Source organism: Bombus pascuorum, chromosome 15 (assembly GCF_905332965.1).
Source record: "Bombus pascuorum chromosome 15, iyBomPasc1.1, whole genome shotgun sequence".
Lineage (NCBI taxonomy): Eukaryota > Metazoa > Arthropoda > Insecta > Hymenoptera > Apidae > Bombus > Bombus pascuorum.
Genome location: NC_083502.1, coordinates 2,418,147 through 2,442,273, shown reverse-complemented (window position 1 = coordinate 2,442,273; position 24,127 = coordinate 2,418,147). Strand labels below are relative to the sequence as shown.

Here is a 24,127-nt window from a genome sequence, read left to right as displayed (position 1 = left end):
ATTACGACCAACAACCACGCTTGTTTTCCGGAAAAATTTGCGTGACGAAAATAGGAATAAAAGCACAGTGTAAATTAACGCAAATTAAGTAACGCGAGTATCTGGAACCACGACGATTTAATTCACTTTCACTTACCTTACTTAAATTACCTTATTTAAATATAAAAGTCTGTAATTCGTTTTATGAAATATTACGAGTCGTAATTGTTCGTATTTTTATTGTCGTGATTCCAAAACTGATGAGTAGCCTGCGGACATTTATGAAAAATACATATTTTTATAAATATCATTAATGAACTGGAATCTGAATAGAGCATTGTTTTGTCCATTAAATATCATAGAATAGAGAATACTGTACTTTCACTATTTGATATGTTTTTGCATATTACTGCAAATTTGCTGTTTTAAATTTCTCATAAACGCATAACAATCCGTAGTCTACTTATGAGTGAATTGGATCACTGAACCAGCGTCTTTTAAATAATATTTATTCTGATTTTAAAATATATGCACAACAGCTTAGGTGTTATTCACAATTAGGTATTTTCTTTCCTTCTTTTTTCCTGCTTTTTTTTGATTTACAATTGTATGTATATATATATAATCTTTACAATTTGCAATGAGGTAAAACTAAGTTATCAAAGATATTACGACTGAGAATAGTTCGTAAGAATTGAATTCAAAATCGTCTAACTAATCGGCCTTCCGGTTTACCGTCAAGAATCTGACAATGATCACAGATCAGTAGAACGTCGATTCGATTTACGTCAACGGGGACAAGAAAGACCTAGTGTATAATATTTGATAGTTACATCATCGTATAATAATCGTTTCGTTAAATTATCTCTTATATCATTTTTTTTTTTTCGTATTTTCATTTTCTTTTTCCTTTATCATTATACGATTGGGATATGAGATGGTCGATCATGAAAGCGAGCTTAATTACTTGTGTTTGTTTCACTTGAATAATATACATAATAATCTTTTGGTTTTTTTTCAATTTAATTAGTTCCTTTAATCCTAATTCGCTTATTTAGTTCCCCTCTGATATTATATCTTTTGTGCAATCACGTAACTATTTTGTCTGTGTTGTTAGGTCTCCCGCTAACGAGTGGTCGTAACAGGCGAAACATCGAAGCCTGTGAACAGAGATCGAAATTCCAATATATATCAAATCTCCTTTTTTTCTTCCTTAAAACTTTTAAACTATCATTGATATCCATAGTGAGAATCGTTGATTTACATTCGTTATTTTAGTGATCACGGGACCACCTAATGCCTCCTACCGGCATCATTTCACATTTCGATCTCTGTTGGGACAGAACGTGAACGTTACCGGCAAAAACAAAGAACAGGTGTTCTTCAGAAACGCTCTGTGAACAAAAGCAAACAGTTTTTGCGTTTTAGGCCGTTTGGAGAAACTTTCGATTAAATATATAAAATGAAAGAACAGATTTTTCATGAAGCAATGCGATATAAAAAGTAAAATAGGAACAAAAAATGAATCGCTTGATCGGCTTGTTTAAGACGCTAGCTTTATGGAGAGTAGAAATTGTTCAATTCCTTCGAATCGCGTATCTGATTCTTCCTGTTCTTTTCTTCCCTTTAGCACAAGCTTCATAATCGCATCCGCTGCGTATCTCTGTGTATGTATATATATGTATGTATGTGAGACGGCGAATATCTTCTGTCCTTCCATTAAACTCGACAAATATTCGTAGCAACATTAAAAATCGTGACGACGACGATAATAAAGAGATAAATCTTACTAAGAACGATGATTAGAGATTAGTGCAGAAATATCGAGAAAAATCGTTTCGACGATGTGGCGGTATAAAAACCAAAGTGTATTGAGCTGCGAATGCATACGACGGATTCGTGAACTTTTATTATTTTGTATGCTCCCGAACATCTACGAATACTTTCCTACAATCAATCATTTCAACTCGAAATATTAAGCAAATAAAACCATTTGCAAAGAAAGGTCGAACTGCCAAAAAAAGAGTAAGTTTAGCTTTAAAAATACTCATTTGGCACTTAGAACGTTTAGATAGTTGGTTCTCTAACTTTTCATCTGTAGATGATCGATCGTTAATCGTCGACCAGTTATCAACGAAGCCTGTTATCGATTTTACGACTTTTACCGACCGCACACTTTTTTATCAACTATAGATCAATCAAGTCGAACGTAATTGAATGTATTCCAGTATTCGTATTTGCGAATTGTACATGTCATATGCACGACACGTATGCATATCGGCCAAATATATTACATATGCAACATATGTATATACATCGAAATATGATCAGGATATTTGAGTTGATATTTCGGGCCAGAAAGCGATTCACTTCCGCATTTCAGTTGCCCCAAACGATAGATATCTCTATACTCATTCTTGTCATCTTTTATGTACATGATCAACTTCGTTCTTCTGTTTGCACGTGATTTCATTGATCACTATACATCACGACAGACAAAGAAAATACATCTTTCTAGCCTAGAGCACAGCACGTGTCTCTTATCCCTCTATCCCATGATTTTCCGTTGCTTCGTTCAGTTATTAAAATATATCGATCATTTGAACCTGATACATATTGACAATATGTCAGCTCACAAGATAATACTTTGACGCTTTTAACAATTATAACTTCGTTCGGGACACCCTCGAAAAGTTTGTTTCAAGGATGGACGCCGTTTACCACTTTCAGAATGATCAAAGCTGTCTAAGTTCTGGAGTCTAGTTTGGTCGGTACTATGTTAACTATAGTAATTAAGATTATCTAATCTTATACAATTATAGGTTCAGTATTTGAGATATATCTACGCTAATTTTAAACTCCAGAACTTAATTTACAAATTGCCGCTTTAAAGGAAGACCAAGTTTGCCATAAAATTACACCGAGAAAGTAAACATATGTACTTCACGAAACGTTTGCTATTTTCCATAAATTTGTACAACTGTTCTCTGTTCTTCTTACAGAAAACAAATAATTTTGTAGAAAGAATTTGGAAAAACTGTGACATATAAAAAAATCGACTGAAGTATTATATCGAGGTCTGACAACAAACTCTTCCTTCCCCTTCTCACTTTTGTAGGGGATGGCCCGAGATTTCGACCAATGAGATTTCGACATGCACATAAAGAGGAATACGCAATAGCTGGTAGTGAAAATTACTAGTAAGTCGCATTTCGCTGAAATCGATTGATACAACGATCCTCGATAACTCTACAAAGTCGCCTGAATCAGTTCTGATCACAAACTAATCTCAAAAAGCGACAAATGACGAATTTACATAAACTAAACTATTTTAAAACACCGTAAAACTCCATTTATCTAAACTTCATTTATTGAAATGAAATTTTAATTAATACCCAATCAACTGCACTTTTACTATTCGTATTCACTCTGAATGTAAGCTGCTATTACGTGAACGAAAATTATAGAGAATACAGAAGATCGATGAACTCTTACTGTAAGCACTTCAATTATATAAACTCTTTTTCCCTGGCAATTTCAGATAAGTAGAGTTCTACTGTATTTATTCTTTCGACAAAATGATGGAAAATAATGTCTAAGATATTAATTTTAAGAGTATCACGATGATATGAAAGGTCAGGCGACTTCGAAGCATGGTACAAATATTACTTTCACGAATCTGTGCCTACATACCTCGGAATGTTCGATCGAAAGCGTCGAAAGCTCGTCCCAAGCGACCTAATTTTCTCTACAGCAAGTACGAGCCGACGTGTATCGTTAAATAGTATACAATATCGAACTGCGGGAGGGAGCGTTTCACGGTCTTTGAGACCTCTCGACGAAAAACCAACGCGATATTGGTCAACCTGATCGTCCAAAATTATCAAAGACATAATCACGATAAGAAGAAAAACAGGAAATTTGTATACATTGTTATTTGCATAAAAGAATCGAAGCAAATGTTTTTTATTTATCGGAGTTATTAAGTTATTGGAACATTACGCCTTTCGAATATTTCGGACGATCGACTAAATAATTCACATATAGTTTCCTCGATCCACGCGTGTGATATAAAATAGCTCGAGGCCCGCGAACGAAACTATGGACGGAGGATCCAGTCCTCCTTTTATCGTTTTAAAACACTCCTCGAGCTCCTGATAAATCCTTACTTACAAATAGAACTCGATTATCTTTGATAGGTAATACATTGAACGCGTGGAGGCCGCGCCGAATTGTTTCACAAAGCGAACGGGAACGTTTACAAAAAGAAACATATTGCAGGATGTTCTCTAGTATCATACGAGACTCCGGTCTCCGGTCAGAATATTGTCTGAGGCAGGACAAAATAGGACGTGATCCCTAACAGCGTTAGAATCTCGTGCAATACAGAACATTTTTCACTAGCTTCCGGTAAAAAGGAAGAAACGTGCGAGGGCGTAGCCTCTTCTGATCTCGCTGTGCGATAGAACGAACGAAAGGTTACATATTATTAAATCGGAACTTTATCGAAATTACAATTATCCAAACGAAACTATTATATAACTACTATTGTTTTATCGTATACTTGAAAAAGAAAGAAAACGAATGGCAGTTGCGACTAGAAGAAGAGTAGAAAACAGGCGAACAACATGGCGGATTCTACAGCCGTTCGATAAAATAGAGATCAATAAGTCGTGCAGCCCTCCTGGGGCTCTGTAAAAAGCTCTAAAAGCGATTCTATGGGGTGGAGAGAAACGGTAAGGCGATTTTGAAACCTGTAGGTGTCCTTAGAGAAACGGAAACCCTCTCGTGGAGCCTCTACTTCCGCTACAATCGAATAGAACTCTACAAAAATAGTGTAAATTTTTCAACACACGGGACCGTGTACGAACAAGTATGTCTTCGATCCATATAAAAAGTAGAAAAAGTAATATAGCGGTCATGGCGGCGTAAAGCAAGGTTTGAAGCGCGAACCGGTTCTCTCTCGCTGAAAAGACTGGACTGAACATATTGACACGCTCAATTTCACCTTTCGCACAATTTCCACGAATAAACTATCAGTTCCTTCGTTTTCATCTCAAGAAATCTCACTGAAGCAAAGCGATATCGAAAAAGAGGAGCGTTCTTGCCACATGTTGTTTGAGGAAGTTCTTATTCGCTGTTTAAAGTAGAGTGCAAAGGGTGAAGATGTGAGGATTACGAGATTATAGACAAAAGAAAGTATATAAAGAAGATAACTTCCTCTGCTTCTTCGCATCGCTAATCCATTCGAGCTTCACGCTTGCATGATATAAGCGTAAAGAGACTGTACTCATCTTAACAATGTCTTAGGCTAAACCGTCCGTGTTTAACTTGTCTAAACCCTGTGTGTGACTTTTTCCATGGTTCTCTGCTATCATAGTTTCGATGAATAGGCTATCACCGAGGAGATTGTGCGCGTTGACGCTGCTCTTTCATCATCGATTCCAAATACACGTTAACCGAACTAGACTTAAGGAATCTCCGATAGCCACCATATTTATAACACCTTTCCTTTACTCTCGTGTGTCTAGTACAAGTATCAATTTGGAAGAATATTTCTCTTCTTCGTGTCTTCCTTCTTGGTCTATCTCCTATATAATATCCTGCGTCATTCTGCCGTTGATCCTAAGGATTATCTGTCCTATGGTGTTCCTTCCCGTCCAGGTTCAGCTTAGAAGCGCGATTTGCTAGGTCGATCGACGACGGGTTTCCGTTTTATCCAGTTCGTGATTATGTGGAGCTCATTTCACTTATTCTTCTCAGAGAGTCTGAGTTTTGAACGACATGATTATGGAATTCTGTAATGATGAGGGGTTCGCTACAAACATATTCATCTAGCTGAAGCAGGTTGGCGACGTTACTTTCTGAAGCTAGTTGCTTGGAACCTGGGCAGACAAAGACCGAATTTCGTCTCGATTCCAGTGAAGATCGGCAAGGCAATCTGGTAGCCTCCTATGTGATCCGGATTCGTCGATCGAATTTCGTCTGCCATCCCCGTTGCAGGTACCTTTTGCTCCGATCCTGTAGGTCGACTGAAAACATTATTTTACGCTATATTAAGAAACAAAAACACCTTATGGATGATGATAAATTTCTGGTTAGTATCTGCTTGGATTCACGGGAAGTTGAAGCTATCAAACTGATTACGCGAATAGAAACAGAATTTTGAATTCAGGAAGACGTACTTATCAAAAAAATAAGGAGTTCCAAATGATTTTTTAATTCCAATGCACATTAATCACAGGAAATTTAAACAAAATGGATAAACGGTCATTGAAAGTAAACAAAAATTAATAGACACGGGAAGAAGCGTGTCGATACGCAAATAAAATAAAAGTATAATCATAAATGCACTTACGATCCTCCAAAATCAACTACGAAGAGCCTTTGCAAAAGCTCGTAGGTAAAAAGGGTAACGCCAAACTGAGGGGATGATCTGAAGACTCGTGCTGTAAAATGAAAGGACAAATTGAATACCATCGCTTGCTTCGTGTTACATTTTCACACACTGGTTCATACTCTTTGTCTGAATAAAGATTTGAATCCCAAATATGAACATGAATGTTATGACCTTTTATGAATGGACACATCTTCGGATTGAACATTCAAAATATTCGAAAAATTTCCTTCCTAGGACTAAATTGACAATGTGATTAGTTTCATAAATCAACAGACAGTGGATAAGAATGAAATAAAAAATTACGTTACATGAGGATAAACCGTGAGAATGCAATGCTTTTTGATGACCACTCTGCATACAAAACAATGGACCTAGTAAAAGATAAGTTAAAACAAGAATGTGGCTAAACAAAAGTAACAAGAAAGTGGAGGTTGGCTGGGAAATTGAAAAAAAGTCACGATAACTGGCAGGCAGAGAGAAAAAGAAGTACTCACTTAGAAGTAAGACGCCAGGTCATATTGGGGAAAAAGAATAGTCGAATGATGCAGCAGGGCCGACGCCCGCGCATGCAATCGACCAAATAAAAGATGTATTACTAACTTTCTCAATGTAGAACTTAAAATAAATGTCACGTCCCGCTATTGCTACAAATTTTCTCCCGACCCTAATGTAACTTCAAAATAGAACTCGATACCTGTGGCTCCTTTCCAAAACGCTCTCGGACCTTCTTCCTTGTAAATTTTCTTTGCACAATCTAGCACTCCACTGTACGTTGTTTGACCTCGTCTAGCAACAACCTAAAAATCAAATTAATATTACAATCTTTTTTCTTCTCTCTTTCTTTCATTAATAAAAGAGCAAGAAATGTTTAATATAGAAAACATACTTGTAATCTGGTCTTTATCACGTCTGCAGGAGTGACCAGCGCTGCTGCAGGAACACCGGCAATCGCACCAGATACTAGTAGCGACAGAGGAGTATTGTAACCTCCTTCATCGGCTAATCGTGCCTTTGTATGGGCGTACGATGGGAAGTAAATTGCGCTAAAGGGGATATCCCTTAAGAAACAAGCTTTTGCACCCTGAAATATTAAGAGTTTCATATCAAATACTCGCTCCAATTGGATTATACTTATTGTATACCCACTTTATACAAGCCGAAGAGGCCTAACTCTTTGACGACAGTCCAAGCTCTAACTTTAGTTCCTCCTGCTATTTCACCAGCCACCTGCAGCCGGATCTTGACAATTTCCAAAGGATTCGTAAATATTACTTGAGATCCTCCAGCCTAGAGAACAAACAAAGATTCTCGATAAATTAAAATCATGGGGATTTATCGTTTACCGTAGGAGTGAAAGGTCAAGGGATGTTCATGGATCACTTACACAGGCCCCGGCTATAATTTCCCCGAAAAGGGGCAAATTGCTGTTTTTATCCATGAACTTATCTCTGACGAAATCGTTGACGGTCAACTTGATGGCCTTTTCTGGCGCTACGCCCATCAGCTGTGGTACCAAACCTCGATAAAGGCCGAAGAAGCCCTCGTGCCGGATCACCTGTCAAACGCAGGATACCAACTTCATAATTAACAATGTAGGCAGTGTATCGTGGCGAGACTTTTCGATTCCAACCTTTTGCAGGCAGTCAAAGCTGTTTCGGTACATCAGCTCCCCAACCAATGAGCCGGTCCTCTGGTTTTGCATCCTCGTCTTCACCAAATCGATGGGGTAGACGGCTGTAGCGCCGACAGCTAAAGAAAATATCCTCCATCTAGTCTTTTTTACTTGCAATACTACCATTGCTTAATTCCACTCCTGATAGAGTTGACGTTCCAAGTTTAAAAAAGCAATTTCCCAAATACTTTGTATTCATTAGCAAAATATTAGGAGAACTAGTAAATCTGGTATCCCAAAAACCTCCGTGGCTGCAAGAAAAGTAACAAATGGTGGGAACTGGCGAACTTACCTCCTCCTATGGATCCCAAAACAAAGCGGTATCCGCTCTCGAGTATCTGCACTACCACGCCGCGGTCTTCAGGACTCTGAAACAAGAACACTGACTATTGAACAACGAAGCTAACGTGATTTCGGTAACATAGATTGTTCTCAACGGTAATTCTGGTGTCAGCTGATTGGCTTGAGTATTCTTCTGTCACCACACTTACCGACACCGCTTTGATCTCAGCTAAGCGTTTCGTGATTTGCTTGAAATACTGCTCAGGAGTAATAGCCACGAGATCACTGTACATTATTTTCCTGAAATTCGAGAAAATGCGTGCTCAATATGTAGATCCGTAACCATGGCGAAGATAAAGCAGTTTAAGAAAACAAAAACTTGGGGGAAGGAAGAAAGAGATCGTTTTCAATTTAAAGATTAAAAAAAGAAAAAAAAGAAATATAAAAGAACAAGGTATTTCTAGGATGGTCGTTATAGTAAGGACGTCGATGGCACTGCTTCGAGCGATACTAAAAATGAAGATCCTGTCAATACAAGAGAGTTCCTTAAACATATCCTTAAGTCTGGATAAAATGGAATATCGTTAGTGCCCACGATGTGCAAACGTTTACAAATACCATCGTCCTAAGACAAATGCTAAAGAAAGTAGGTGAAGACAATGTGTATATTATCGATTTATGTACATACAAATACATTGGCAAAAGAAATGGGAATTGTCACTCTAAAGAACAGCAAACCTAGAATTTAGAAAAGAACGTGCATTGCAAATTTAGCTAAAAATGGTGGAAATATTCAACTAATTTTTCTAAATTCATCGTTTCCGTATCATAGAGGAATTCCCGTTACTTTCGCGCGAGGCCAGCGTTTATGCGTTAGAACGAATTTATAGCACGTGATTATTCTTGTAATACAAAGACGCACCCAAGCCGCGAATCTGCCTCGTCATCTTCCGTAGATCTGATCCAGGCAGCGTAAACACGTAAACAAACGTATTCAATCATGAGAACTTTAATTGGCGTTCACAAAAGATCGGAAATTATTATGTGGAAAGCTTTTAGTTTCTTATTTGGTAGGCATAGAAGGCGGTTTTTAGAAATGATTGTTTCAGCAGGGATAATCTCCATCCTTCCTTTGCCAAGAGACACTCGACATTTTTTGGATGATGACGATGTTTGCTTGCTGGTGCAACGATAGCATCTTAATTCTATAATGATTCACATATTGCTTCTCGTTGACCAGGCCAGCGTGGAAAAATCGTAATCGCACGTTTTACTCGTTCCACGTGACCTTTCTACGATCTATCGATGCCAAGGAGGATGGCTCGCTCTCAGGATTGGAGATACTCACCCAGTTTGATGTAGCAGGTCGCATAGTTGAAAAAGAATATCCACCTCCAGTGGCGTGATCTGTGACATCATTTGTGCGGAATAAAGGAACCTCTCTGAAACGATCGACCATTTCGTTACATTTCTTTTATTTTCCCATATTTACTAGGAATAAGAAGCAAATACCTTTAGTAAGTTCTTCGAATCTATGGCCGTTCGTCGCGTTAAGGTAAATACGTTTGATGAGTTCCATATTGTGCAAGAGGGAATTGAATGCCATGAAATATGGGAAACTGACTTTCCGTCCGCCCTGCCCGGTGCTGGCCGCCTATAATTATCGTAAATCAATTAACCATTCCTTTATACATCGATAAAGGAACACTCTAGATCGATTACTCACGGCAACTAAGTTATCCCTCACATCCTTAGTCAGCAAATGACTTTTGATACTCAGCATGATATCCTGAAAGTCTAGCGCTGAAATAAAACCCTGACCATCCTTGTCGAATTTCTTGAATGCCTCTACCGCGTATTCTTCGTGAAAATCCTAAAAACAGAATATCTTAACGCTTCAGAAACTAAAAGTTTCCCTATCAAGAACTTACGTGCAAGAATTGACTGAACTCCGCGTAGCTAATCAGTCGCTGCTTATCCTTTCCGAAATAAAGTTTAATGAAACTGCTGTCCATGTTGAAAGGCATCCGCCGATGGAGTTCAGTTTTCTTCATCACCTCAGCGAACTCATCTACAAAGCAAATACAAGTTAGAAACTCATTGTTAATTAATCGAGAATTTAGAAGGAGATTCCACGTACCAAATGTAACCATTCCATTTCCATTAGTATCGAACAGCTGGAAGGCTGTCTTGTACAGGGCATCTGGCACACAAAGAAGCCCTTCGAACGCTTGGAATTCAGCAAACGATATGAGCCTGTAGAAAAAGATACATTTTTATGTCTAGGATTTCATTTAGAAAATATTTTATAAAATTTAATTTTTCACGAACATAGAAAAGGATAAAGATTTAATACAAACCCATCTTTACTGGTATCGACGATACCAGCGAGCAGATTGACGGAGTCAGGGTTGTAATCTGGATTGGTATAGAGTCCAAGGTAACTCCGGACAAAGTCAGACGGGGTCATGAACCACTCGCCATTCTTCTCTTGTGAAGCGTACTACAATTTTCGTTTATTTTTTACTCATTCGATATAACACAATCACTGTGTGTAACGATGGTGTAATCATTAAACCTTAATTATTATATGAGAACCAATTAAAATTGGATCGTTTACCTGATTAAATATTTCATGGAGGCGTTCAGTATTTGCACGCTTTAAATATCCGGAACCCTAGAAATTGCATATAAGATTAATAATATTTTGAAAGAGAAAAATAATTTGAGACAAAAAATTGCCTTAAGATTAACTAACGATAGAATTGAAGTGTTCCACGAGTGACGTCGATTATCGACATTATCAATTCGAAGGTAGTAAGAATGACAGCGAAGATTGAGACATTACGTCAGAAGTTCAGAATTCAGCAATAACCACTGGTTGTTACAAACTTTACGAGCTTGATTATGGCTTGTACTACACGCTAGCACGCTAGCATATTAACAAACAACATAATGGCACTATCTCAAAGTGAAGGCAAATAACGTCTATGAACCATGGGTTATCAGCGACAGGATTTACCGTCGCATAATACAAAAAGCATTTGCATTAAGTTGCACGTACAATTACGTAAACCGCAGATAGTATACATATATAATAATGAATCAAAAACACAGAATGTACTGCGATTTATGAAATTCCACATATAAAACCAAGAAGAACCAGCTATGGCGCTACCATAGCATAACAAAATATAAACACAGCTGATTCCATTAATAATATGAACAACGTTACATTAATGTACGTTTGACATTACAACAGCCATTGAGTCGTATAGTTCAAAGTTCAAAGGTGAGACTGAACTTAAGAACGCCAATCTAAAAAGGGATCACGATGTCGGTTGCCTCTGTCATTTAATAATTCTATCGAGTACCACATGATGTTTGCGCCACCGTAAGTAAACGGTTGTTAGCTACCGTAAGTAAATAAGTAAGTAAACGGTGCCCGGAAATCCGAAAAACAAAGAAGAAACACAAAAAGTGTGTAAAGCGAACTTCCGAGAGCGTATCATGGACTGAACGGGAAATTAAATTTACACAGATTTTTGCATTTGCATACTCTAGCGAATAACAATCTTGAAACAGAAACTACACGTGCTCGTACATCCAATTATCAGAGAGTTCCGCTACTAATTGCTATACTCGCTCTTCTATCAAATAAGTAACCTACATATCGTAACTTCCATTTATGAAAGTTCGAAAGAAAACAACAAACATATACAACCAGAGAAAAGCACGTTAAGACGATCGAACCTTTCTGACATTAATGTATGCAGAAGGCGTGTCACGTACTAGTCGCGTGAGTAGTAGGCTGCCTCTATTATATTCGCTTTTTCACGGTCGCGCCACGTTCGAGAACTTGACGCAGAAAATAATGCAATAATATGACCCAGTCAGTCAGTGCGCCAACGTTGCGAAGACAACGCTGTCGTTCTATCAAAGAAATATGAATAGTTCCCAAAAATAATCCACCCATCCTTCGAATACAATATTTTACAGATTATTTACTCGGTGACTGTTCTCGGTCAATTTTTCAAAACAGATAACACAGAGGTCGAAAGGTCGCATATTCATCATGTATGAGAATAATACAAGATACGATACGTGTCCATTGTGATCTATAACAGTATGGTAACAGAAAATGAAGACAAGAAAAGCCAAAGGACCTGGAGTCTCTTTCGACACTTCCACGTGAACGTAACACCAGAGAAGACACACCTGCATTCCCCACATTATATATCTCTGGGTTCTTCTTTCCGTATGTAAAAAGGGTCCGATAAAAATGGGACAGTCGCGTACAATATCTCTTCACGGCAACGACGTTAACCGTTCTTTGAAATCAGCATGCTGAGGTTGAAAATGGCACAAAAAATGATCAGTAGGTGCTTCCGAGGAACAGTATGCGTGTAACGCATATGTACGTTGCGATGAAAGAATGGCAATGATTGAAAAGCGCGTGCTTCACGCGCGGAAGTCACGATGAGACTGATTCAGCCTTGCTGTACGAAAAGAGAACGTTGCTACGACTCCCTCCACCGTGGCTATCTCAAAGACCATTGCCTTTTTCTTCTGGTTTCAGCGATAGCGTGTTACCTCTTCGCCTCTCCTAACTTCTTCGGCAAATAACATTCTTAAAGGATCCTAGAAATCCATGTTAATTGTACAAATGTTTACAGACTCAGATATCGAAGCGTGAGATATTTCTAACTGAAGAATGATTTCCTACTTGTTCAAATACCGTGGAAACGTTTTGGACATCGAAGATGATCGCAAGTGGGTCGAAGCCATTACTGGCATTAACTTACATGGAAGCTTCCTGGTTTTTTTATACCGTCTACATGTCCTCAATCTCATTCCAACTCTTTTTTGCTTCCTCCGACTCCACACGTCCATTTCTCATCTCTTCTCCTGACCCTTTTTTTTTTATTTCCTCTTCATGTAGTCCCCATATTTCAGCAAGAATTCCCGTTTCTTCTGCTTCTAATTTCTCTGTTATCTTTTTTCTCGCAATTTCCTTTATTTCTTTGAATGGAAAGCAGATCTGTTAAACGACACTAGTGATCTCGATCATTGTCAAGAGCAGGTATTTTTGTGTACTCACGAGCGCGTGTCTTGGCTAACCAGCGGATCAGTTGCTTCCATTTTGCAACGCCACGTGTTACATAATCCCGTAAACTGGTTCCCAACGCAGATGCACGTGTCGTTTATCGACGTACGTTAATGAAACCATTAATTAACTATTTTTTCACACTCCTATAACGTATATCAGATACCTAAGGTAAACGCCAAATGAACATCTAAATAATATATACAGCACACAGCTTATAATTGATAATAATTGCTAATAATTTAAATTGTACGTCAACTCGAGCTAATTTTATTCTTGAAAACTCTATTAGGAATCTTTATATCAATAACTTCCTTGTATCCGAAACAAACTCTAATTCTTTTTCCTGATATTATGCATATGTGTACCATTTACGTGGCTTAATCAACATACTGACGTTGGGAGACCTGAAGCGATGTCTTGCGTTTTTAAAGCACTAGCGACGGCAATAAATGTTATTTTTCATTTTTTTCAAGCGTTGCCGTATTTTTCATTTACATATTTACCTTGTCAAATTGTGCGGCAGGTGAAACTACGTGCACGTGGCAGTGCACCGACGTCAAAATGTTAAAAAGTGAATTAGAGGCAAACTTCTTCCGCAAAAGAGCTGTGTAATCAATAGATAATAGAAGAGTGACGCCCAGAGGATTTCCTGCCATGTTTAACACGTGATTTACAACGACCTGTATAGATACATTCATCGCCGTTGAGTGTGTGTTCGTTTCAGGGAAAATATAAGTTTCCCTGGTGGAACTGAGATTCTATCAGTGCACAGAACTCTGATTAGAGCCATGGTCGAGTTTAATGGGAATCGTTTTACCTCCGCTGGCTTGCAACATAATACAAAATGGCGCAATTTATTGCCATTGTGTTTTCTGCGGTCTGCAATCGAGCCTAAAATACGCAAACACTTAACTAAAAATAGCAGTAATTAAAAAGAATGATCGGAAAGAATGCTGACAGCGTTTTAAGAAAATTCGTTTCTTATTCTATGACGTGGAAAAGTTTTATAATTAGGACCAAGGCCACTCAACCGTTATATTATCTCTACATATATTACAGTGAATCGTGACTAATATATATCGCATCGTCTTTTCCAACTTCCTTATACCAATAACGAACGTTAAATTTGACTGGCAATTATTCCCATGAACTGAACATTTCGAAGAATTTAAATTCGTAATGTCAAGGCCTGCCATTTCCACTCCGTGTTGAAGTCAGGGTTACTCGGATGTGTTAACAGTAGCGAGAAAACCGTATTATCTGATTGCGCGTATCGCAATACTCATAACACTGAATCACTTAAATATTCTTCTCGTTATCAGTTGCATCACGCTGTTGAAGCTTTCTCTTTGTTCTCTTTTTCTGATATGAAAGCGAACGGAGGGTACGTTTGATCGTAGCAGTCTAGACGGCTTCCAATACTAATTCCAGTAATTCCTCTTCACGGGCCATCCTCGTTTCCCGTCTAATCGGTTAGATCTCTCGGAACGGTCGAAAAGGTCTTGGAAAAAAAGGAAAAGAAGCAACAGGTGTGCCTCGAGACGGTAAGAGCGAATACAAAAGCGACGACAGATAATCCGATGCGAGTCAAAGATCTCGTATAGGATCGGAATAGGCATGTACATATATACCTAACTTGGAAGGCATCTAATGCGGTTAAGGAATTTCAGTCTGCTGTCGGGAGCCACCGATGGATTGGACTGCGGATGATCTCGACAAAAACAAGATTACACGTTTACGTAATGAACAGACTTGAACAATTGATATTACACCGTCATTCTTGGCAATTATCTATCTGGTTACCTTGTAATTTTAATTATACTGATCAGTGGTATCTTTTCAAGATAATCTACCTCTTCTCTAACGATCTTTTAACGACGTTTCTTCGTTTCCTTGGAACACAAGCTTTTATACTAGCCTTGGTAATTTTATTCTCACGAGAATCGAAGAGCGATTGACTTGGAATTTGTTTACACTGCTTTTAACATGTCTCGATGATCCTAAGCTTTTTAAAGAATGTTATTTGCTTCGGAAATTAAAATCGTAGACTTCGATGTCTCGTTTCGTGTCTGCTGTAAATGACGTTCCTAATATCGACTATATTTTCATTTTTAATAAATCCTATTTTATGCGAGACTAACTTAGATTCAAAGTATTTTTTTAATATCGTTTAAAGAAGCCTATTTTCTTTTCAGAAACTCGGGACATACTTTAAAGTCTCTAGATTTTCTAGTCTCACGATATTCTAGTCGATAAGAACGACATTATCAACTCCATATCAGATATCGGATATCGAAGAGGAAGATCGCCTCTGACAATTCTTTCCTGCCATAGGATTCAATTAGCACCAAAGCAGATACTTATTAGCGGAACAGTTCCAACATACAGCACGTATCATGTAACAAAACTCGCATTCAACCATCAACCGCATTCCAATCAAATTACTTCACTGTTTTTCAAGCCTCACGAACACTTCCTCGAAAAAATCACTATTTCCACGTCTCTTCTCCGTTCTCCTGTTTCGCCCCAGATATCTAGACTAAACAACAAATCACGATTTACAATTCACACTCACGGCGATTCGTTTTTCGAAATTATAATTATAATTAGAAAAATCATAGTGCACCATTAATAGCGACTTGGAGATTACGAATTTCAGTGTAAAAATGGTTTAAAATGATCCCAGCTGACCTCTTCGTAAACGCCGTTGTTCTTCTGATACATTCTCCCTTCCTCATCCAATTTTCTAGTTCAACGAGTAAGAGTCCGACACCTGAGAATTCAATCAGTCACTTATTTTTATTAAATGCACATAAACGCGATAAAAAAAGAACGATACGTCTTTTGGTCCCGAATCACATGACGACGATATATATAAGTGGATCGTGCCGCCTCCAGAGAGAAGTTACCTCGAGAACGATCCAGGCGTGACTGGCGGTGGTGAGCCCACGGCCGACCTCACGAGTTTCACAACGCAACTGGTGCAGGTTCACGCTGGGAGGTGGACACGAGGTCCCCGACCCTCTTACGGGGAAAACTGTTACAGGAAGGCCCAGATTATATCGCAAAGTTTTGTATACTCAACTTATCTTCCAGCTGATCTCAAACAAACGGCTGCATCCTTTTTCTTATCCTTTTTAAACATGTATCAATTTTCCTTCTTACTTCATACCGATAATCTTCTCTTTTTCTGCGAATAAATTTCAACTTCTATGAATTCTTAATAAATTTTTTTTTTTTTTTAGTATTTAATAGACTGCTTTTGATAATTATTAATGAAAACGAGGAAACGTTAATAAAACAAACATCCTTTTTTCTTATAATTTTTTGATACGTATATACGTATGTGTTTTACTTTTTAATCCATATCAGCCTTCTTTTTCTTCTGCGAATAAATTTAAACTTCTATGAATTCTTAATAAATTTTTTTTTTTTTTTTTTTTTTTTTTAGTATTTAATAGACTGCTTTTGATAATTATTAATGAAAACGAGGAAACGTTAATAAAACAAACATCCTTTTTTCTTATAATTTTTTGATACGTATATACGTATGTGTTTTACTTTTTAATCCATATCAGCCTTCTTCTTTTTCTTCTGCGAATAAATTTAAACTTCTATGAATTCTTAATAAATTTTTTTTTTTTTTTAGTATTTAATAGACTGCTTTTGATAATTATTAATGAAAACGAGGAAACGTTAATAAAACAAACATCCTTTTTTCTTATAATTTTTTGATACGTATATACGTATGTGTTTTACTTTTTAATCCATATCAGCCTTCTTCTTTTTCTTCTGCGAATAAATTTAAACTTAGAGAGCTTAGATAATCAATAATTAATAGGAGATCGATTGAAAGATCAAGGTGACTGAAAGGACTGTAAACGTGTGGAAGGAAACTGCGGCAAAATCGGATTCCTGGCATGGTCGACCTGATTCTGCGACTGAGTCCAACGTGTCCGAAGCCAGGGAATGCAAAATCTCGCGGTTAACCTGGATTTATCTGCGCATCCAAGCCAAACTAAGATCCTGGACTTACCCAGATCTAGTCAAAGAAACAATCAACATGAGAAACCGGTTGAAACTAATCCAGAACAGCGTGCTTGCGTGTCTTAAAAAAGTGATGATTCCTGATTACATGACGCTGATGCAACAATTCTATCATATTTCCAGTCGATTCTCCGCGCAACTGACTTAAATCTTGAGCACGAAAATTATAAGAATTTTTGATAACGTACTATGCTCTTGTGGAACATGTATCTCCTCTTAATAACTGAAAAGTTCACGTAATTTAATATATTAATACATTTTTGAATAAAATATTACTTGCTAATTTCAAACTAAATTTTCTATATTTCAAATTACATTTCCAAAGCTATAAATTTTTCAAAAATCTACATTACAAGACTACATCTCCAAAATCATCAATTTTAAAAGAATCTACATTGTAAATCTACATTTCCGAAATTATCAGTTTTAAGATATTTGTAAAAGTTAACTCGAAAGATTCTATTTGTAAATATTAGTCTAATTCTTTTGAAAAGATGTACAAGATTTGTACAAAACCAAAGGATGTCAACAACGTGATCAAACAAATTATCTCTGGACAAAGCGCATCGTAGATGCGTCCCGATAAATATAAAATGGAAACGTACCTCTATCGATTTTAAAAAATAAAAAAAGAAGTGGGGATTAACCGAAGATAGGATTGAAAAGGTAACGCGAGTTCGTCAGTAAATCGAACGAATTCACGGTAGAATAATGCCGTGGCTGGGATAATAATACCCATATCCAGGCCTCGCGTTATGCGAAAGGAATTGGGTCAATGCGAAGGGAACAGCGTTGAACTCAGGATGAATCTCGCAACCGTGAGAGAAACGCATACCATTTTACTAGAAAACTGTACGTTTCAAAAAAAAATTCTACGGCGTTTTCAGGTCAACGACGAGCCTTTTTAACGAGACAGCAGTATACAATTCATTGTATATAAACGATTCCTGCTTCCCTTGTTCTACTTTTGTCTTCAATTTTCTTTCTCTTCTTCCTTCTCATATAATTTCAAACTTAACGTTATAGATACTATGATTATTTTATTTTCTTTTAACACTCTCAACGAGAGGGGATATTAAATACAGGTTCAGTTGGTCGCTATAGATGATTACACTCTAGAATAACAGTAGAAATTGGTAAAGATAGAGGGTGAAATTACGGCAGAAATCGAAGATCAAGGGGCGCCTTTAGGCACGTATCCAGCGTAAAAGTAATAATATATGTAGACTGTATCTGGTGCTAGGAGATAGCAAGAACGCGTATTTATACCGCCCCGAATATAAATCTCGCGTCCTATATTATTTGTAATATATATTGTTGGCTGAAATTACCATTCCAATAAAAAATACAAATATCTTCATCGCTACATCATGATCTTCTCTTTACTTCTAAATTCCAGATCGTCGATCAAATTCAACGTTGAACCGATTCAGCACTTGCTGCTACCGTTCCACGTCCATTACTTACTAAAACAGATTTAAAAAATTGGACATTTTTTATCTGATTAATTGAGGAAAAGAAAAGATAAGTAGAACTAGACGAGACTAGATGATCATGGTTTTTACGCAATGTTGTTCACGCAAAATACGATGGTCGAAATTAGCATGGCCTGAAAATCTCGAGTCGCAGTATTTTCGGTCTGCTCCATTAAAATCTACGAGCTTTCGCAAACCACCAAAGGCTATTGACTCCATAATTCCATCATCAGACTAAAAAAACATTCCACTCAATTATAAAAGTTGCAATCGACGTCTGATACTACCTTTAACTTTATTTTAATTAGACAATCATTTCATCAACCAACTACTGTTAATATTAAACTGCGAATTATCAGAAAACTTAGTTCGGTATTTTCTTATCTACAACGCTACACTACTATCCTAATTTCAAAGATGCAGAAGCATCTCAGTATATTAAACCTCATTGTATAATTACCTGCTAAATCGATTATCAGCTGACAGCCCAATGATTATTTATCAAGTTATGTGTTATGTGTGTATCAAGTTACGAAATTTTTACTTATTAAGAAATTATCGAGCCGTGATCGGATGTTGTATTTTATCTTGAGAAAAATCATGACTTGCGCAGAAAACAGTTACGGCAATGCGGTGTATTCTTCGCGACAGATCTTCCTGGAACTGATAATAAAATTGATTCACCAGTAGGAACAGTCACAATCACTCATCTGCTGTACAAATTACGTACGTGGCGAATGAATTAAAATAAATAGACGATTTTAGTCGATTACCTCGAATGTTTATCGCCAATGTCGACACGACCTTGAAGTAATCGTAATTGTCGTGTGCGTGACGTTTCTGATGTTTACCAACTTTTATCGAGTCTAAAGAAAACTATCGATGCATCGATAAACACGTTTTACGTCTTCCAAAATAATATTTTACATTCAGTGACAAATTGCTCGAGTAATAACTACTTTTAGATAGAAAAACGACGACGAAGGTCAGGGAATCAGGATTTAAATCGCTTGCGAAATAATACGACTTTAGTCTTCTCTGGCCGACTTTTTAGAGATTCAAGCTTAAAGTTCCTGTACTGGCTGCAGGAAGTAAATCTATGCTTCTTTTGTAATCAACTTCTTTCGCTATTAATGATCCTAAAAAATAAAAGTAATCGGCAAATAAATAAAATTCACCAAAATGGACAAAATCTGAGAAATCGATAAAAAATGCATATTGCTCTAGTAACTAGATTATTACGTGTTAAGGTGTCTCCTCATGTTTCAGCTTGTTTTTCTGCGATAAAAGTACACAATAAACACGTGTGTTGTGAAATCCGGGACACGATAAAAAAGCCTTGTTGAGAACTCGATAAACGAACCGGTCAACGCACGCAGTTTCCAAATACTAAATAATAGACAGTGTTACTCAAGAACGAGCGATTAGAAAGTGCCACGGCAAAGAAAAGAAAAACAGGCTGTGTACTGCGATAACATTCGTTGAGCGTCATATAACGCCAAGAAATGTGTCTTTCTCTACCAATATTATTGTTACTGTTATTGTAAAGATTTACGCAAGTACAACGGATTAGTAATTGTTTGTCACGTGTATAGTCCGAAATATTTGTCATAAAATATTTATTTTTTATTCTCGAGTCTATTAATATCTCTGAAAATACAGTTCGTTAGATCGCTAAAGTGATACCGGTTTCTACTGGTTTTCAACGCACTTTAACGTCACCAATGGTATTTATTGGAACGAAAAAAAGAATAAGATGGAAATATGATGAATCATGAACTGTTTCTATAAACAAAATATCTCTGTTTTATTGTAAAAGGAATTAAATACGTAATACAGCGTTTTTTTCATTTGAAAAATTATACGAAATCGACAATTTGTTTCGATACTTCGATAATGGAATAAAAGACATTCAATTTCATAAGAACACTATTACATGAATTTCTGGATTCAAGAAATTATATATGGCGACGTCTAAACACTAAATCGCTTTCTCAATGTTTAATATGATCGAGAGATATCGATTGCTCGATACAGAGACATATCAATAATCGATACAGCTATGTACAATACATGTGTATATCGATCGATAGAAATATCGAATATGTAAATATATAATCTATCTAATTTGTTTTCGATGCAAGAAAATAAATCGATTTGTAAGCACGTATATCGATTAATCGAAATATCGTATATATCGATAATGTAGGAGAAAATAAAAATTTGGAAATTTATTTAAATTTTGTTTCCGATGCAAAAAGCTAACATTTCATGGGATATATCAATCGGTACTTGAAAATAAGATTTGAAAGTACAACACGGAAGGATTCTTGCGCTCATCACGTTGTAAGTAGTAGTACATATATCGTTCGATTTGGATCGAATGTCTGCATTCCCCACGCTTGTTCCTGCATCTCTAGAAATAGGACACTTTCAGCGATTTCCTCGACCACTTATGTAAGTTATGCGCCAAAATTCTTACACATCGAGGTTACTGTACTACTTAGTTGCCTTTCCACTATTCCCTAGTTACCTTAGACTGTCACCTCAACACCTAAAGGATACAATCGTCTACCGCAGTGCAGTGTGGAGATACTTGAAATATCTTTCCAGAACAACTTCGAAACTGGCAAAAATTTCACAGCTATCGAACTGTTACTCTATTCTGTTACTCTAAATGTGCGGGCCCCACAAGTCGGTAAATAGAATTTTACATTTCCTGCTTAAACTACACTTTGCGGACCTCATAGAAAGGTTAATTATCATCCACCCAGCACCAAATGCTCGATGGGTCTGCTCTAAAGTAAACATCTGGTATCAATCAGCAACACCAGAGGAGATGCGCCAACGAGGATACACAAGTACAAGATTGGAAAGAATAGATTCCCACTTCATGAAAACCATGGTGAGGAGGACAACCCTGGGACAGAGAGTTAGTATATAAGGACCAGGCGCGGCTTTTACAACCAATCTTCAAAGAGCGTCATACTCTCCACGTTATACTACAGTGTGGAAATAAATCAACTAAGCATAACATTATTCGGCATGTGTAATCTACCTCCACCTTGAACGTTAATAGCGTTCACGACATCAACCGATCAGTTGCAACCTGACTGATCGTTACCTAGTTGAGAATTCGCAACACATACTGTATCAAGTATTGCATATTGTAGTAGCCGTTGTATTTTCACATTTATTTCAAACTTTTCCAACATAATCATGGTAGTTGAATCTCATTACAATGTTGATGAAATTTCAATATTATGTTCAAAGACTTTCATGAGTCATTGTACACGTTATCAATGGTAAAAACAAATTCTTTGGTGTACATGTTGTCTATTCATCGCTACGGGCAATCTGTGGTACGATGGAAGACAGGATGTTAACGATCATAGTAATCATCCAGTAACATTAGATGGAAGGGAAGGCGAGGGAATGATAAAGAGAATGACAATAGACGCTTTGGTGAAAAAGGGGTGCGTGAAAAGGGAAAGAAGAGGGATTGCGACGAAGATATCAAGATCGAGAGTGAGGATTGCGACTGAAGTCCTGGTGACCTCGAAAACAAGACGGCCTCGCGGCCGGAGACTCCAGAGGATCGATATTCGCACCGCCATTCGTGGACACGTCCAACTCGATGCAGATGTCACTCGGCCAGTACCGCTTCCGTCTCTACGGCAGAGCTCGATGAAAATCAAGCTAAAGCCGAATTTACACCTTTTCACTTTGGATGATCGTCACGGATGATTCATCGAAAAGCATGCTTTCATCCAGAGTGACTAGTGAACAGAGTAAAATCAATCTCTGCTCTTGATTTCTTGAATGGATGATTCATCCGTAGTGAGACGATTCGGACAAGTTTAATTATATTTTATAATGTTTGTGCTTGCTGTTATAAGTACGGTTATACTAGATGCATATTTAAACCACCAGTTCGCATTTCTATGACACATATCGCACGAAATGAATATTGGATTTGGCCGATTGTTACCATTTCCTGGCCAGTCCTTTATTACAAATTTTAATAACAGATAAGAGAATGGAACTGGAGAATAAGACGTATTTTTTAAGAGAGGAGAATAGAGAAGACTATGCTTCGTTTCAAGATCTATCATTCTACTGGATCAACCTAGAAGAGAATATTTCGGTAAACTGTATATATGGATACTCCAGCTTTTATCTTTCGCATTCACTATGAAAAAATTATCTGTGATGATCATCCAAAGTGAAAAGATCTAAATTCGACATAACCGGAAAATCAATCGTTCGAGGTGCAAGCAATAAACAGCATGAATAAAGCCGGAAAGAAGCATCTCGATTTTGAGAGAGACGGTCTACCTCGAGCGAACGTTATGTCAAGACAGCGTACGCGGTACGGCGTACCGCGTAACCAGGTGAACAGATCGGCAAAACTTACCCACCTCTTGGCAGGATGCTCGAACGAGAAGCGAGTCCATCAACATTCCCAGCAGGAAGCTTTTACCTCGATCGGTCCCTGCACGCACGAGTTTGTAGCAAAACTCGAGGAGAAAAGATTCAAGACACCTAAAGAACGATACAGGCCCGCTTCTATAAAAGTCAACTTTGAAATTTTTCAAATCGACGTTCGACGACACACTCTCACACACACAGTCACACACCGGGCCACAACACCAGAGGGAACTCAGTAGCGAGCTTCTTCACCGTCAATCTATCCAAAGAGTCGCGACGCACTCTACGAAACGCTCACCTGTTCTTTGAAAACACTTGACGAAACGGAAGCTGCCATACTACTGTGCGTCAACCAGTCAGCTAACGCCATCTCGTCGACCATTCTATCACCATTCGCTAGTGGCACTAGCGAGCTTCAAAAGCGCGCTACTTTTTGAATATTGTGTTTCATTATCGATCGAGTTATCTCTCAAGAGTTATCTACGTTTATCTATGTTTTCCTAAATAAACTCGATTTATCTGTTTATGTACCTTTGACGAGTCTCTTTAGTTCCGTTTCTATTTAAAATTTAAATGGAAAATTTAATCTCCATTTAATTTGAATTACAAAATTTTTAGTCGGTCGATAATAAAATAGAATGTTATAATAGATATTATTGTGATAGTTAACGCCAGAAAAAAGGATGGTCAGAGAGTAACAAATTTAATTTGTATACCTTTGGGCACTTTTA

General features: G+C 37.4%; 1 protein-coding gene across 7 annotated transcripts; it reads right to left on the bottom strand.

Annotated features, from left to right (window-relative positions):
* Positions 1 to 472: 472 nt before the first annotated feature.
* Positions 473 to 23,742, bottom strand: LOC132914980 (calcium-binding mitochondrial carrier protein Aralar1). 7 transcript variants are annotated; one of them, XM_060974568.1, is made up of 21 exons: positions 13,947 to 14,081; positions 13,435 to 13,606; positions 13,060 to 13,355; positions 12,552 to 12,974; positions 10,954 to 11,010; positions 10,694 to 10,836; positions 10,474 to 10,589; positions 10,265 to 10,404; positions 10,060 to 10,206; positions 9,846 to 9,987; positions 9,682 to 9,775; positions 9,256 to 9,291; positions 8,543 to 8,633; positions 8,344 to 8,419; positions 8,010 to 8,128; positions 7,764 to 7,934; positions 7,526 to 7,666; positions 7,266 to 7,460; positions 7,074 to 7,176; positions 6,338 to 6,428; positions 473 to 6,011 (listed from the first exon to the last, which is right to left on the bottom strand). In XM_060974568.1, exons 4-21 carry the CDS (start codon positions 12,564 to 12,566, stop codon positions 5,837 to 5,839), a joined length of 2,052 nt encoding a protein of 683 aa, XP_060830551.1. In that variant the 5' UTR covers positions 12,567 to 12,974; positions 13,060 to 13,355; positions 13,435 to 13,606; positions 13,947 to 14,081; the 3' UTR covers positions 473 to 5,836. The 7 variants fall into 7 exon arrangements, with proteins under 7 accessions (XP_060830551.1, XP_060830553.1, XP_060830550.1 ...); XM_060974570.1 differs by lacking the exon at positions 12,552 to 12,974 and having other exon boundaries at positions 13,139 to 13,355; XM_060974567.1 differs by lacking the exons at positions 12,552 to 12,974; positions 13,060 to 13,355; positions 13,435 to 13,606; positions 13,947 to 14,081 and adding exons at positions 16,135 to 16,216; positions 16,353 to 16,469.
* Between the last annotated feature and the right edge of the window lie 385 nt (positions 23,743 to 24,127).

What these genes read in the sequence shown, in the direction of transcription:
- LOC132914980 (XM_060974565.1), bottom strand. Translation starts at nt 23,428, where the DNA reads ATGTTGATGGACTCGCTTCTCGTTCGAGCATCCTGCCAAGAG. An exon ending in TCCATGAAATATTTAATCAG is followed by an intron (nt 10,837 to 10,953) that starts GTAAACGATCCA and finishes CGAAAATTGTAG; the next exon opens with TACGCTTCACAAGAGAAGAA. An exon ending in GCCTCTTCGGCTTGTATAAA is followed by an intron (nt 7,461 to 7,525) that starts GTGGGTATACAA and finishes TTAATATTTCAG; the next exon opens with GGTGCAAAAGCTTGTTTCTT.